The sequence below is a fragment of the Nerophis ophidion genome, linkage group LG10 (genome assembly GCF_033978795.1).
Source record: "Nerophis ophidion isolate RoL-2023_Sa linkage group LG10, RoL_Noph_v1.0, whole genome shotgun sequence".
NCBI lineage: Eukaryota > Metazoa > Chordata > Actinopteri > Syngnathiformes > Syngnathidae > Nerophis > Nerophis ophidion.
The window spans coordinates 30,820,880-30,837,428 of record NC_084620.1 but is presented as its reverse complement, the minus strand read 5'-3'; the positions used below and the strand labels follow the sequence as shown (position 1 = coordinate 30,837,428).

The 16,549-nt window shown below is 39.7% G+C and overlaps 1 protein-coding gene across 2 annotated transcripts in view; it reads left to right on the top strand.

Moving 5' to 3' along the window:
* Positions 1-16,549, top strand: part of nhsl2 (NHS-like 2) — a 139,137-nt gene that overhangs the window by 28,128 nt on the left and 94,460 nt on the right. Inside the window, exon 1 of one of the 2 annotated variants that reach the window (XM_061913476.1) lies at positions 9,282-9,922. The exons of the other annotated variant lie outside the window; for it this stretch is intronic. Coding sequence (XP_061769460.1) covers positions 9,844-9,922 — 79 coding nt within the window. The 5' untranslated portion in view covers positions 9,282-9,843. Of the gene's footprint in view, positions 1-9,281; positions 9,923-16,549 lie in introns of those variants that run through there. 2 annotated transcript variants of the gene reach the window in all.

The following is a 16,549-nucleotide window of genomic DNA, read 5'->3' as shown; positions in this document are numbered from 1 at the left end:
TGTTGATATCTTTCCAATTGTCAGTGAAATTACATCGTAGAGAGTGAGGAGTGAACTGGAGCAGGAGAGACCACCTCCTTTTTCCCACCATGAGACCCTCCCTCAAAAGTCTGCTTCTAATTATCCAGCATGCAGAAGAAAAATAGAGCCATCACTCTAAAAACCTCCCTCCCACCCACACTTCTCCCACTTTTTCCTCCATTTTCCTTCTGCTGGAGGGAGTGAGAGAGACGGTGCATTCACTGTCCCTTTGTATTTAGCAGTGTCTACTGGACGTGCAGCACTCTGGTATCTGTGTGTGTGTGTGTTTGGATTCATGCATCCCTTTGTAGACTGAAGCTCTGGAAGAGTTTGCAACAATTAGTTTGATAAAGTGTCTGCAGTACTTTACAACAGTTGTGGGCGGGGTTAAATGATGGACAGCTGGCCTTAGTCTGCAGCTAAAGGCCCATGAACATGATTTCATCATTGTGTTTGCTGCTTTATTTGTCCATTATTCGCTCCATGCATGCTTCTCGGGTGCATTTCGCACATTTCCATGGGAAGGTCAGCTTCATGCTTATGCAGCTGTCATGTTTCTGATTCAATGTTTTAGTCCCAAATAAGGAGTTTTAGCCCCGTGTCCGCTGTTTTTCAGCTCCTACGGGGATTAAACGACTCTCTGCAAACGAGGAATGTGTGAGCGTTTGTCCTCGGGAAAGGATTCTACTTTATAGCGAGAGTCTTATATAATATGTAAATCCAGAATAAGACTTGAGGCCCACAGTGACTAAATCTGGAATATTGATGCACATTAATCTCAGAAAAACCCTAAAAACTTTCTCACTTGATTTAAAATCAGGTCTTCGTGCATGTTTGGACCCTGAAACCTTACTTATAGACACCTCAGCAGTGGGTCATTCCAGTGGTTCTCAACCTTTTTTCAGTGATGTACCCTCTGTGAACATTTTTTTAATTCAAGTACCCCTTAATCAGAGCAAATAATATTTGGTTGAAAAAAAGAGATAAAGAAGTAAAATACAGCACTATGTCACCAGTTTTTGTAGTGATCTTTCTTGAACTATTCGGAAAAAGATATAAAAATAACTAAAAACTTGTTGAACAATAAACTAGTGAATCAATTATAAATAAATATTTCTACACATAGAAGTAATCATTAACTTAAAAGTGCCCTCTTTGGGGATTGTAATAGAGATCCATCTGGATTCATGAACTTAATTCTAAACATTTCTTCACAAAAAAAAAAATCTTTAACATCAATATTTATGGAACATATCCACAAAAAATCTAGCTGTCAACACTGAATATTGCTTTGTTGGATTTCTTTTCACAGTTTATGAACTTACATTCATATTTTGTTGAAGTATTATTCAATAAATATATTTACAAAGGATTTTGGAATTGTTGCTATTTTTAGAATATTTAAATAAAAATCTGACGTACCCCTTGGCAAACCTTCAAGTACCACCAGGGGTACGCGTACCCCCATTTGAGAACCATTGGGTCACTCAATGCTTTCTGGGGGAATCCAACCTGAGACTTGAATATTCTCTGTGAAAATAAGTAATTGCTTTGTTTGTTTTTTTCATTTCATTTATATTTGTGTTCATTCTTTTCCAAAAGTAACACCAGCAAAGACATATAACAGAGGAAAAACAAAACACACAAAACAAAGCAAATAAAACCGAACAAATCAATTCCCCACCCACTCACACACACATTCACACATCCATTGAGAGAAGCTGTTATGAATTAGAGAAATTCCAAAATGAAAATAAATTAAAATAATAATAACAAAAAATAAAATTAGAAAATAATATCAACAATAATTCATACATTAACCATCCGACCAAACCAATCTATTGACTTTTGCAGTCAAGATATTTCATCACAGGGCCCTAGGAGTCCTCTCATTTTCTTTGAGTGGAGTGTCCGCTGTATCGCACTTACTCCAAATGTATAACTGAAACAAGTTCATGCAGCCAATTATGAAAGGATGCAGGAGTTGGGGTATTGCTCCTGTTTTTATGGGAAAATGCACATTTTATTTGCTCGTTTAGTAAAACCATAATACAGACACTTGGCATTGCAGGCTCTTGGAAGGAAGCCCTTCACTTTCCTGAGGCATTTTTCCTTGGCATTGAGGGGCAGAACCTGATGCAAATGAAATTAAAGCGCATGATAGAGCAGAACTAAAACCAAACGCTTTGGCTTCAGCGCTACAATAGTACACATGCACATTCAAATGAGATGTAATACAGATAAAATAACTCTTTGGTTGACGGTGTCTATTATTGTGCTTCTTGAGTCATAATATTCAAAACATTTCTTGGCAAGAACCTGTCTGACAAGTCAATCAAAACTGAGCATCTCTTTTGTTGGTGCGGGTGTGCCGGAAAACGTGTTTCTTAACCATACGGCCGGGGCCCATTGTTTGGCCGTGAGCGTCTCCGAGAGGGCTGCCAAAAGAGATGTTTTTCTCAGCTGTGTTTCGTATTGGTTGGCGAGCGGTACTTTATAGTAATACACTTTTCCGCCACTTGTGGCAGTAATGACAAAATCAAATAAACGAGCAAAATAGTAAATATTACATGTTATTATGAGTGTGCCTGTTACTACATGACATACTGTATATACTTACAGCATGCATATAAAACCTTGATGGAGGATGACTTTTGCTAGCGAGTTAAAATGCATTAAAAAAAAGAAAAACATGTGTTCTTGTCTTACATTAAGATTGTGAATGATAGACACGATCCCAAAAAAAAGTGCAGTTTCACTTTAAATATTATCAGTGCTTTTCAACCACTGTGTGTGTAATTAGTAATTGTAATTGGTGTTTAATTTCACCTAATTGGGTTAAAAATATTTTTTGCAAACCAGTAATTTATTATTTTCCTGAGGGAACTCTCCTGAAGGAATCCATCTATCCATCTATCTATCTATCTATCTATCTATCTATCTATCTATCTATCTATCTATCTATCTATCTATCTATCTATCTATCTATCTATCTATCTATCTATCTATCTATCTATCTATCTATCTATCTATCTATCTATCTATCTATCTATCTAGCTGTCTGTCTGTCTGCCTGCCTGTCTGTCTGTCTGTCTGTCTGTCTGTCTGTCTGTCTGTCCGTCCGTCCGTCCGTCCGTCCGTCTGTCTGTCTAGCTATCTATCTAGCTATCTATCTATCTATCTAATTATAATCTGCAAATGTGCCGTTGTTGAGTGTCTGTGCTGTCTGGAGATTGGCAGAGTAACCGTGTAATACTGTTCCATATCAGTAGGTGGCAGCAGGTACCTAATTGCTTAGTAGATGTTGGGAACATGGTTTGTCACGATCACAATATGCAGACGACAGCGGGAGGCAGCGTGCAGGTAAAAAGGTATCTAACGCCTAAACCAAAAATTGACAAAAGACGAGTGACGCTAAGAAAAGGCATTGAAGCTTAGGGTTGGCTATGCAGAACGAAACTAAAACTGAACTGGCTGCAAAGTAAACTTAAAATGAATGCTGGACGACAACAAAGACTTACAGCGTGTGGAGCAGCAGACGTCGTCCACAAAGTACATCCGTACATGACATTACAATCAACAACAAAATAGGAGCGCAAGACAAGAACTAAAACACTACACACATGAAAAAAACTCAAAATAGGTCACGGCGTGATGTGACAGGTGGTGACAGGACACCTACTTTGAGACAAGAGCTATTGTGATGCATGTTGGTTACGGTTTGAATTCATATCCAACAATTGCAAGAACGACTTATTATTGTCAATATCGGCTGCAGAGTTTAATTTTTGAATGTTTTCTGCTGGTGGTGTGCCTCGGGATTTTCTCAATGAAAAAAAATGTGCCTTGGCTCAGAAAAGGTTGAAAAACACTATTATCTGATCTACAAAATATTCCAAGCATATTTCGTTACCCAAAATACCTAAGTATTTGCTTGTCACCTTGTCTTATGGTTTCCAAGTCAGTTGTTGATCAGTTTGTTGGTAAAAAAAAAATATATTAGCAAATGCATAAGCAATTTTCAGATAATATCATGAGACGATTAGGAGTTTACTTACTGTTACATGCAGCCCTCTGAGGGCAGCCATCAGTTTGATGTGCCCAGTTTGATATATAATATAATATAGTCGTTCAACATTCTCTAGCACACTTATTTGCAGATTTCTTTTCGATAAATTTGAATAGGGCTCGAAAGGGCACGTGATTTTGCAATGCATTGTGGGCGTCAGGAAGCCATTTTTGCTGGACTTAGGTGTTTACATGGTTATACTTAATATTAATACACTTTTCCACCACTTGTTGCAGTCATGACAAAATCAAACAAACAGAAGCCTGGAGCTAATGTCCAGAGGTGGGTAGAGTAGCCAGAAATTGTACTCAAGTAAGAGTACTGTTACTTTACAGATTTATTACTCAGGTAAAAGTAAGGAGTAGTCACCCAAATATTTACTTGAGTAAAAGTAAGAAGTATGTTGTGAAAAAACTACTCAAGTACTGAGTAACTGATGAGTAACCTGTTCATTTAATGATTACGGCAACAAATAATGCACAAAATCATAAAAATAGCAATGAGCAAATTCAGAGCCAGGAAAATCTCTTAAGAAACTGCAACAATAATATATATTAAATAATAATACGTTACAATAAAGAAAATTAAAGCAAATTGAGCCACAATAACTTAACAGGCTCAGTAGGCATTGATTGATTGATTGAATCTTGTATTAGTAGATTGCACAGTACAGTACATATTCCGTACAATTGACCACTAAATGGTAACACCCCAATAAGTTTTTCAACGGTAATCAATTAATTGATGACTAAGTCGAGGTGATTTACCTCATATATACATACACACACACACACCCACACACATATACAGTATATATATATATATATATATATATATATATATATATATATATATATATATATATATATATATATATATATAAAACGCCGCTGTGTACACTGACGTAGGGAGAGGTACAGAGAGCCAATAAACCACTTTCTTTGCGTGCCGGCCCTGTCACATATCTATGGCTTTTCACACACACAAGTGAATGCAAGGCATACTCGGTCAACAGCCATAAAGGTCACACTGAGGGTGGCCATATAAACAACATTAAAACTGTTACAAATATGCGCCACACTGTGAACCCACACCAAACAAGAATGACAAACACATTTCGGGAGAACAACCGCACCGTAACACAACATAAACACAACAGAATAAATACCCAGGCCCCCTTGCAGCACTAACTCTTCTGGGATGCTACAATGTACACCCCCCACCTCAAAATCACCCCCACCCCACAACCCTGCCCACCTCAACCTCCTCAGGCTCCCTCAGGGAGAGCATGTCCCAAATTCCAAGCTGCTGTTTTGAGGCATGTTAAAAAAAAAATGCACCTTGTGACTTCAATAATAAATATGGTCTTCCCGTCCGGCTGCGGGGAGTCTCTGGGTTCTCCCGGGCGGGGCGTCCCGTCTTTCTGCCCGTGTGGGGGGTTCTCTCTCGCTGGCTTGGGGTCTGGCCGTCCGCTGCTTCTCTCGTGCCCTGTCCTCTGCCGGGCGCGTCTGTCTGCGGCCTGCTGCCGGCTCTTCCGGGCGGCGCGATGGGCCGGGCTCTGGGGCTCCCGCCGCCGGCCGGCCTGGCTGCGTGGGGCGGGTGGTCCCTGGTTCCCTGGGCGCCACGCCTGCTGTTTGGGTTGGGCTCTCTGGGCGGCTGGGTCCGCACTCTGGCTCCCACACACACTAGGGGTCAAATATATTGTACATACAAACACACATATACTAACACAACACACAACGTTACTCATACATACAAACGTCCATACATTGGTACCTACGCTCCCACATACATACACAAATACATTACATATCTACATACTCCAAGTCCGTCCATCCACGCGCACATTCACGGTACGAACATACATATACTGTACATATACATTCACTGTACAAACAAACATACATATACTGTACATATACATTTACTGTACAAACATTCATATACACATTCTGTTCATATACAAGTACATATACATACATACACTCATGCACATAATCATGTTTCATCAAACATATGTCAATGCTGTTGCCCTAGGGTAAACTGGGTAACACAAGGCATATTGACAGAGCATAAACCATTGTTACTATAACAATCTACAAGATTAATATAGGTTGCCTCTCTATTTTCCCTTTCATCTTTCGGTATTCCTTCTTCTTTTTTTTTATTTTTATTTATTTATTTATTTTTTATTTTATTTTTGTAATTTATTTATTTATTTTTTGAAATTATCTTTCTAGCTATCATTATGTATACGTATCGTTGCATTTGAACAACTTTATTGTTGATAATAGAGGTAATCTTTGGTTTTGTTTATGATCAATAGCGCTTTTTCTTTTGGTATTTGTATTGCTCCAGTTTTAGTGTAAAAATGCTCATTGTCATTACTATATTATTTATTTCACTAACTGCTTATTTGCTATCACTTTTACGATGATATTTGTACATATCATGTATGTGCTGATGTTGTTCTATTGTTGTTGTTGTTATTGTTGTATTTGCTGTTGTTGTTTTTGTCTCTCTGTCTAATCCCCCTCTTATCCCCACAATTTCCCCCTCTGTCTTCCTTTTTTTCTCTTTCTATCCCCTCCTGCTCCGGCCCGGCTGCACCAAATGATAATATAAATACATTTAATAAAGTCACATTCAAATAAGACAACAAGAGAAGTATCTTACACTTCTCTTTTGTAAAGTAAATCTGAACAGCTGATATGGGCATCTACATCAACAATATGATTTGCCTGAGAAGCTGGACAGGACAAAAAAAAAAGAAAAAAAAAAAGACTATGAGAACCTTGGAGAGGACCACATATGTGGGCAACCCCCCCCTCACTAGGGGACCGAAAGCAATGGATGTCGAGCGGGTCTAACATGGTACTGTGAAAGTTCAATCCATAGTGGATCCAACACAGCCGCGAGAGTTCAGTTCAAAGCGGATCCAAGACAGCAGCGAGAGTCCCGTCCACAGGAAACAATCCCTAGCGGAGTCGGATCAGCAGCGTAGAGATGTCCCCAACCGATACACAGGCGAGTAGTCCATCCTGGGTCCCGACGAGCGGTCCATCCTGGGTCCCGACTCTGGACAGCCAGTACTTCATCCATGGCATTCGGACCGGACCCCCTCCACAAGGGAGGGGGGGACAGAGGAGAAAAAGAAAAGAAGCGGCACATCAACTGGTCTAAAAAGGAGTCTATTTAAAGGTTAGAGTATACAAATGAGTTTTAAGGTGAGACTTAAATGCTTCTACTGAGATAGCATCTCAAACTGTTACCGGGAGTGCATTCCAGAGTACTGGAGCCCGAAAGGAAAACGCTCTATAGCCCGCAGACTTTTTTTGGGCTTTAGGAATCACTAATAAGCCAGAGTCCTTTGAACGCAGATTTCTTGCCGGGACATATGGTACAATACAATCGGCAAGATAGGATGAAGCTAGACAGTGTAGTAGAGATGCGCGGATAGGCAATTATATCATCCACCCGCCATCCACCCGAACCAACATTTTATCAGAACTGCAACCGCCCGCCACCCGCCCGTTTTTATATATCCGAAGCCGGCTACCTTTACCACTAAAAGTGCTATTTTGACCCGTGTTACAGAGTAGAGAAGGTAATGGGAGCCGTTAACGTTCTTGCAAATTTCCGACGGTGATCATTCAGATAACGGGAATAAGAGCGTACTGTGAAGCCGTTGCCTTAGACACCTTTAACAACATGTACGAACCGTTTACCAGTCCAGCAACATGCTGTATGCAGCTAACGCAATCACACGTACAAGATTGAAGGGCATACCGGGTTATACAGAGTACATCCTCACAGTAACATAACATAAACGCAACACAACAAATACCCAGAATAATTTGCATCCATTACACTTCTTGAATATACTTTACACCCCCGCGCCCCCAACCCCGCCCACCTTACCGAGGCACGAGGGGGGGGGGAGGTTGCTGCTAGTGGGGTGTATAATATAGTCAGGAAGTGTCATAAATGCAAAGGATTCTGGGTATTTGTTGTGTTGCGTTTATGTTGTGTTACTGTGAGAATGTTCTCCCGAAATGTGTTTGTCATTCTTGTTTGGTGTGGCTTCACAGCGTGGCGCATATTAGTAAGAGTGTTAAAATTGTTTATATCACAACCATTAGTGTACTCTGTATCACCCAGTATGCCTTGCAGTCGTGTGCGTGTGTCTGTAGAAGCCACACACAACATATTGCTGGACTTGCAAGTGCATTGTACATGTTGTAGATGACGTCAAAGGTAAAGGCTTCATAGCACGCCCTAATACTTATCAACTGGGTGACTGCCGCCAGGCATACTTGAGAATGTTTACGTCAACTAATGTCTTCTTCGCTTTGTGACACGGGTCCAAAATGGCTCTTTGAACGGTAAAAGTTACCGATCTCTGAACTATGTATATCATATATTTCCAAATGGTTTAACCGCCACCCGCCCGAATCTATTTAAAATCAATTTTTTCGTCATGTCACCTGCCCGACCCGCGGTTTAGCCGCGGACTCCGCGTATGAGACCGCAAACCGCGCATCTCTACCGTGTAGTATTTTATACGTAAGTAGTAAAACCTTAAAGTCACATCTTAAGTCCACAGGAAGCCAGTGCAGGTGAGCCAGTATAGGCGTAATATGATCAAACTTTCTTCTTCTTGTCAAAAGTCTAGCAGCTGCATTTTGTACCAACTGTAATCGTTTAATGCTAGACGTGGGGAGACCCGAAAATAATACGTTACAGTAATCGAGACGAGACGTAACAAACGCATGGGTAATGATCTCAGCGTCTTTAGTGGACAAAATGGAGCGAATTTTAGCTATATTACGGAGATGAAAGAAGGCCGTTTTATTAACGCTTTTAATGTGTGACTCTAAGCAGAGAGTTGGGTCGAAGATAATACCCAGATTCTTTACCGAGTCGCATTGTTTAATTGTTTGGTTGTCAAATGTTAAAGTTGTATTATTTAATAGAGGTCGGTGTCTAGCAGGACCCATAATCAGCATTTCCGTTTTTTTGGCGTTGAGTTGCAAAAAGTTAGCGGACATCTATTGTTTAATTTCATTAAGACAAGCCTCCAGCTGACTACAGTCCGGCGTGTTGGTCAGCTTTAGGGCATGTAGAGTTGGGTGTCATCAGCATAACAGTGAAAGCTAACACCGTATTTGTGTATGACATATCCCCTGGCCTAAAAGACTGCTGTCCACATACTTTTGTCCTTGTGACGTGTCCCTCCTCTGTTTTCCAGTCACATCGCAGCCATGCAGCCTCCCCTTGGAACCCCTCCTCTCCCCGTCTTATTTCTCGCTCTGCCTCCCTCCAGCGCGCTCACGCTTGCCGGCCTCCGATTGGCTGCTGCTTGCCTGATTCTTTATGAATTGAGCTGCGGCGCTCGGATGTGACTGGCTGGTTGCTAATCAACACAATGAGCTATCTCTCTTCCTCTCGCTTTCTCACACACTCTCACACCAACACACACACACACACACACACGCCAACTGACACGCTAACATGTGATTAGCCCACAGCTCACGTAAGCAAGGTGCAGTGATGCTCTCTCTCTCTCTCTCGCTCGCTCGCTCGATGTCTCTCTGTCTCCCTCACACACACACAGCATCACACTGGGGGGATGCAGGCGCCTCGGGGTGATGCTGTGACGCCTCCTTGCCTCACTCATACACACGCCTCCGTCTTTTCGTCTTTCCCTGCCCGCGTCGCCCCGTGTGTGTCGGTGGAATGCCACTGCTGTGATGTTTTGGGACAGGAAGAATAGTATGGGCAATTCCCAAAGGCGGCCCAAAGGGAGACACAGACCCAAATCGGCAACAGGTACTTTTGCATCTATCTGTGCTACATCTACATGTGCATATGTAGGTTTATACAGCCGGCCATCTTTCAGCGTGTCCAACTTTTACTCATCTGCTTTGCCATAGTAGCACGGTCCCCCCCACCCCCCGCATGAAGTGGGTCAGTCAGTCTTGCTGGAACATGCATGTGCGTGCATGCACATTGTGCGTCCGTGTGGTTTATCGGCTGCCGTGGGCTCGTCCTACATGCAGCAAGCTTTTTCGTGCACGCGAGTTTGGCCCGAGTGAAGCGAGCGAGATGCGGGAGGTGAAGGGCCTCATAAATCTGCACGATAAAAGATGAGGAAGGGCTGGACTGTGAAGAGGAAGAAGAGCAAGGAGGATGTGGCGTTGAAAAGCCATAACATAATCAGCAAAAAGGCACCTTTGACCTTGACTTGAACAGCACCTGAATGGCGTGTCTGTGGCGATACGTGAGAGCCGCCCGGCCAAATGCTTGAAAAGGTTGCCAGCGGTGGTACATGTGCAGCCACATTACGCAATAGGTCACGTTAGCGGGCCGACTCCGCAAACGGGCTTTTAATTTGAAATATGTCAACGTTCACCTGCAGACGCCGACGTGCTGGAGAGCAGGCTCATATATACTCTTGCTTACTGATGATGTCATTTTGGGTGCTGCAGGCGTGCAGCAAGGGCCCAACCAAAAAAAAAAAAAAAAAGCCACCAAGGAAGCTGAGACAGTGGCGTGTCCAGACTTTTCTTTCAGGGGTGGCACCTAGTCCTGCTGGGGTGGCACCCCCAAAAGCAGCTGTAGCTACTAGTTTACCACTGTTACCACCACCAAGTATGGAGTGAATCATCTTGTAAGACAACTGCTGACATTAAACAATATCGCAAAGCATTGAGCTATTACAGTATGTCAAACAATTTGCAACAGTAAATAAAAATACAGTATGTCAAGTTTCCTCTTTATCCATCCTTTAATGAAGTAAAAATGTAACACTCATAAACCTTTATTTAAATTTAAACCGACCAGGTCCTCATTCAAATCCACTCTTCACATTGTTGGCAATGAAATCATTTAAAAGATTACACAGTGGGCCTTTGATCAATCAAACTTTATTGCAGACTCCAACGTCCAAGTAGACAACCAATCACATCCAGTACATAAAACAAACAAAATACAGTACAAAAGGCATCATCACTTAATATAAAAACAGTGCTTGTGCATTTTCAGTAAAAGGCATATAATAAATAAATAAAAGCAGCAATAAAAAAAATTGATAAATAAAAATATATACATATATACACTTTAAAAATGCATCTACATATTCTACAAAAGGCACATGTACCAGTGTATCCATATATACGATTGGTACCTAACAGAACTACACCTAAGATTGGTTATCTGTGTAATATAATCTTTATAACTTTAAGAGTATTTGCATAACAAATACATTATCCGGACTAATTAGTACAACTAGAATCACGGTTGGAGTTTTTGAGTTTGTGTTTGTGTTTATTTGGAACCTTGCATGCATACAACATGATACATCACATTTTCCAGTTTCTATTCAACGTGTTCGAAAAGGAGTAGGAAGAAGCAGAGTTTATTTAGTCCCACCCAGCCAATATCCTTTACATAACAGTTGCTAAAGCTTTTGTTCACTTCTTGTTCTAAATGTATTCACAATATACTCCATAAGTAATACAAATATAAATAAATAAAGAATAATTAGTGAAGTAAGTTATATTTCATATGGTGAGATAAGTAAGATTATCTAGAAAATGAATGATGGATTAAATAAATTCAAAAAGTTTATCATGGTGCTTCTTCTTTGTACTTTGTCACCCCTTTAAGTTTGAAGAGTTTCTTGAAGTGGATCATATCAGTACATTATTTGATTTCTTTGCTTAATCCATTCCATAATTCAATTCCACATACTGATAAACTGAAGGTTGTAATTGTTGTATGTGCATACAAATGTTTTAAATTACATTTTTCTCTTAGGTTATAGTGTATTTCTCCTTTTGTTGAGAAGAATTGTTGTATATTCTTGGGTAGCAGATTACAGTTTGCTTAGTGCATAATTTTAGCTGTTTGCAAATTCACTATGTCGTTAAATTTCAGGATTTTGGATTCAATAAATAAAGGGTTTGTATGTTCTCTATAATCCAACATTATGTATCAGTCTAATTGATCTTTTTTGTAACACCATTAATGAATGAAGTGCACTTTTGTAGTTATTTACCCATATTTCTGCACAATAACTCAGATATGGTAACACTAGCGAGCAGTAGAGAATATGGAGTGATTTTTGTTCCAGAACATGTTTTGCTTTATTCATTATTGACGGTGGAATAACATAAGATGGTGGGACTGAAATGACGTTCAAAACAGTTGAATGTGCCTTTTCTTGTGTCGGCAGGCAAACACTTTAAACACACTTGTGTAAAAACATATATTGTAACTAAAATGACTTAGGTTTAGTGAAGGACTATGGACGTCTGGAACCTGGTTGCTCGTCATCGGTCATCATCAATCATAAAATAATGCCGAATAAGATTGTCCACCAATATGTGTGCCCTGGATAAGATATAAACGATAAAACATTGAATATTAAGAGTATGTGAACCATTCCTACCTTGTTTACTTCCCTGACAACCTCTTCAAAGTTTTGTAATTCAACAGAACTATTTAGCCATCCATTCATTTTTTTTATCGATGTGCCTCAAGCAACTAAAAGTGCGGGGAGTATTTTGCTTATTACCCAACAGGCTTACTAAATGGGTTAAATGGGTGTGTTTTTGAATTGTGTATCGTCAGGCCTGTAAGTTTCTTTTGGGTTTTGGTCAGGTTATGTTTAGTTTTTTGGACATTTAAGTTCTGTCTTGGCACTTCCTGGTTTGTTTTCGTCTCCATGCCAACTCATTAGTTTTCACCTGTCATGTCACGTCCCTGTCCTCAGCCTCACACCTGTTTTCACTAATTATCATAGCTACTTAAGTCACTCTTTTTTTGTCTTCATTCTGGGATCTTCACACTCGCACACACGCTACCCATGCTGCACCTCCTTCATGCCCTTGTCCATAGTTCCATGCCGTGTAAGTTTTTGTATTTATGCCATGTGCTAGATTTGTTTATAGTTTATTATTATTTATGCCAATCCAATTAAGTGTTTTTGTTTCATGTTTGTAGTTTGCAGCATTTATGCTAGTCTTTTGTTTGTTCATAGCCAAGTGTCTGTACCTCCTTGTGAGCGCCCTTAGTTTGTTTATTTTTTATTATAGTTTTAAATAAACAACCATGTACTCACGTCCACGCCTCGCTCGTGCTGATTCTCATCTGCGTCGAAGAAACAATCCACGTCCAAGCCATGTTGTGACAGTGTATGGTACATGGACGGACATTTTTTATAACGTCCATATAGTTCAGAGGGTAAGTTGTGTGTTTTTGTATCATAATATTTAATTTTTCAATCTTCTGTCTGTTTTTTGACTAATTGGACCATGAATTGAAAAGGTTGTCCAAATTAGTACCTATATAGTGAGTCTGTGCTAGATTCGATGCTGTAATGCACATTGTCAGTAATAATCAGTGTGGACTTCACCCTTCAAACAAACCAAACTACTGTCATGTCTTTGTGATCATGTTTTCTTTAGTTGTTAGATTTCTTCAAGACTCCATTAGTTCCTGTTTTTTCACTACATTATTTTGTTTCCATGCCAATCCATTAGTTTTCACCTGTCCCCATGTCACGCACTTGTTTTCAATTACCACAGTATAATTTAAGCCACAGTTGCCAGGTAGTCAGCCTGGCGACATCACCGTCTATCACCCTTGATCACCTTCTACAAACCCATGATTCCATGCCAATGATCCATGCCCCTTGTCTTGGTCACCGTAAGTTTTTTTCGTTATTCATGCCATAGTGCACGTTTTGTTCTATGACCATAGTTTTGCCTTAGTGCAAGTTTTGCTTTCATAGCCAAATTTCGTACCTCCATTGTGAGCACCTTTCGTTTATACTCTTTGTATATGTAATATTTTTGAGTTAAGATTAAATGATGTCTTTACCTTCATGCTTTGCCCGCTCCAACTTTTCTTTGCATTCCGGGAAAACAAACCCCCAAAGTCCACGCCTTGACAACTACAGTATCTTCTTACTCATGTTTAAAAAATAAACTTGGGACTATTAGCTGAATTAAGCAATTGTTTGGTGTACAACTTAGGGTTGTACAGTATACTGGTATTAGTATAGTACTGTGATACTAATGACTCATATTCGGTACTATACCGCCTCTGAAAAGTACCGGTCATACCAAAGACTATAAAAAAATGGGACCCTTTGCCTCCCTGCTTGGCACTCAGCATCAAGGGTTGGAATTTGGGGATAAATCACCATAAATGATTCCCGGGCGCGGCACCGCTGCTGCCCTCACCTCCCAGGGGGTGATCAAGGGGATGGGTCAAATGCAGAGGACAAATTTCACCACACTTAGTGTGTGACAATCATAGGTACTTTACTTTTAATAGCGTATCGAGTCGATACTACTATGATTACGTCAATATTTTTTGGGCATCACAACATCTTCTTTAATTTTTTTTAAATATATATTAGATTTATAAACTCAGGAAATATGTCCCTGGACACATGAGGACTTTGAATATGACCGATGTGGTCGATATCCAAATATGTGTATCCAAAATGAATGTAAAGCATCCAAACAACAGAAGAATAAATGTTTATTACATTTTAACAGAAGTGTAGAAAAAACATGTTAAAAGAGAAAGTAAGCAGATATTAACAGTAAATGAACAAGTAAATTAATAATTCATTTTCTACCACTTGTCCTTTCTAATTTTGACAAAATAATAGGATGGAAAATGACACAATATGTTACTGCATATGTCAGCAGCTATATTAAGAGCCTTTGTTTGCTTACTTACTAATAAAAGACAAGTAGTCTTGTACAGTGTGTTTACTATTTAATTTAAGGACAACCTTGCAATAACAAACATATGTTTAATGTACCGTAAGATATTTTGTTAAAATAAAGCCAATAATGCAATTTTTGTGGTCCCCTTTATTTAAAAAAGTACCAATAATTTTGGTCTCGGTACCAAAATATTGGTATCGGGACAACACTTGTGCCCCTTGATGGAGCCCGGTCTTAAGTGTACCACACTTTGAAAAACAGTGCTTCAAATTGTTCTGCCTCTAGGTGGTGTGGCACTTGGGGTGGCCTATCAGATTGTAGGGGTGGCACGTGCCAACCCAGGCCACCTCCTAGACACACCACTGAACAGGAAGAGTAGGGAACACGGGGTATAGAACAGGGGTCGGGAACCTTTTTGGCTGAGAGAGCCATGAAAGCCGAATATTTCAAAATGCATTTCCGTGAGAGCCATATCATATTTTTTACCACTGAATGCAACTAAATGCGTGCATTTTTAAGTAAGGGTAAAATTTTTTTTAGTATAATAGGTCTGTTATTCTTTTTAATAACATTGTTATTCTAAAGTCAACCTATAATAAATATAATACTTCTTACCATTAAGGCGACATCTTGAGCAGGTACGGTAGAAAACGGATGGTTGGATTAAAATGCATGAGAATGCTTTATAATTTGAATGTTAATTTTAACACTGTGATTACCAGCGGAATTATTCATTACTTATCGTGTTAAGCAATGTCCGCTAAGATTGATCTGAGAGCCAGATGCATTCATCAAAAGAGCCACATCTGGCTCTAGAGCCATAGGTTCCCTACCCCTGGTATAGAACAAAGAGACACACAAGAAAAGCGACAGAAAAGATAAAGAAGTTTTATAGCATAGAGGAGAGGCGACTCCGGTGGCTGTTGTCAAGGCAACCGTTCAGGTGTTGAAGCAGGTCAATTGGATGCATCGGCCCTACTGGCGGATAACAAGCGTGTTTGTGTGTCTGCTCATTTGTAAACAAGCCGTGCATGTGCCACATACTGATCCGACTTCCACGTTACTATTCTATTTGTCAATACTTAAAATTGGCCTTTTTTCAATTAATTGCTTTTTGCTGCCACTAGGAGGTATGTTTGCACATTCATGCTTGTAATATTAGAGGAGGGAGATCATTTAAATTTTGATCTCCGATGCAGAGAGTGGTAATTTTTTCTTGGACAAGGTCATTAAACTAATTTGTAATTTTGCCGTCAATTTTTTACATTGTGATTGAAATATTATAATTACGTCCTTTTATCACACACAATTGTTTGAGCAAAATAAAGTCAAACGTTCACAATAATTAAACGAAAGCAAAAACAAAAAAATGTATAACCCGTACCCAAGACCTCCAGTGCCCAGTAATTTATTATTTACAAAAACATAACAACAGTAAAAGTATTTGAAAATTAAAAACACAGTTATTTGTGAAAATAAGCATAGAAAAAATGGCAAGAAATAAACATATATACATCCCATCACCTATAGCAGTGGTTCTCAAATGGGGGTACGCGTACCCCTGGCGGTACTTGAAGGTATGCCAAGGGGTACGTAAGATTTTTTTTTTTAAATATTCTAAAAATATCAACAATTCAAAAATCCTTCATAAATATATTTATTGAATAATACTTCAACAAAATATGGATGTAAGTTCATAAACTGTGAA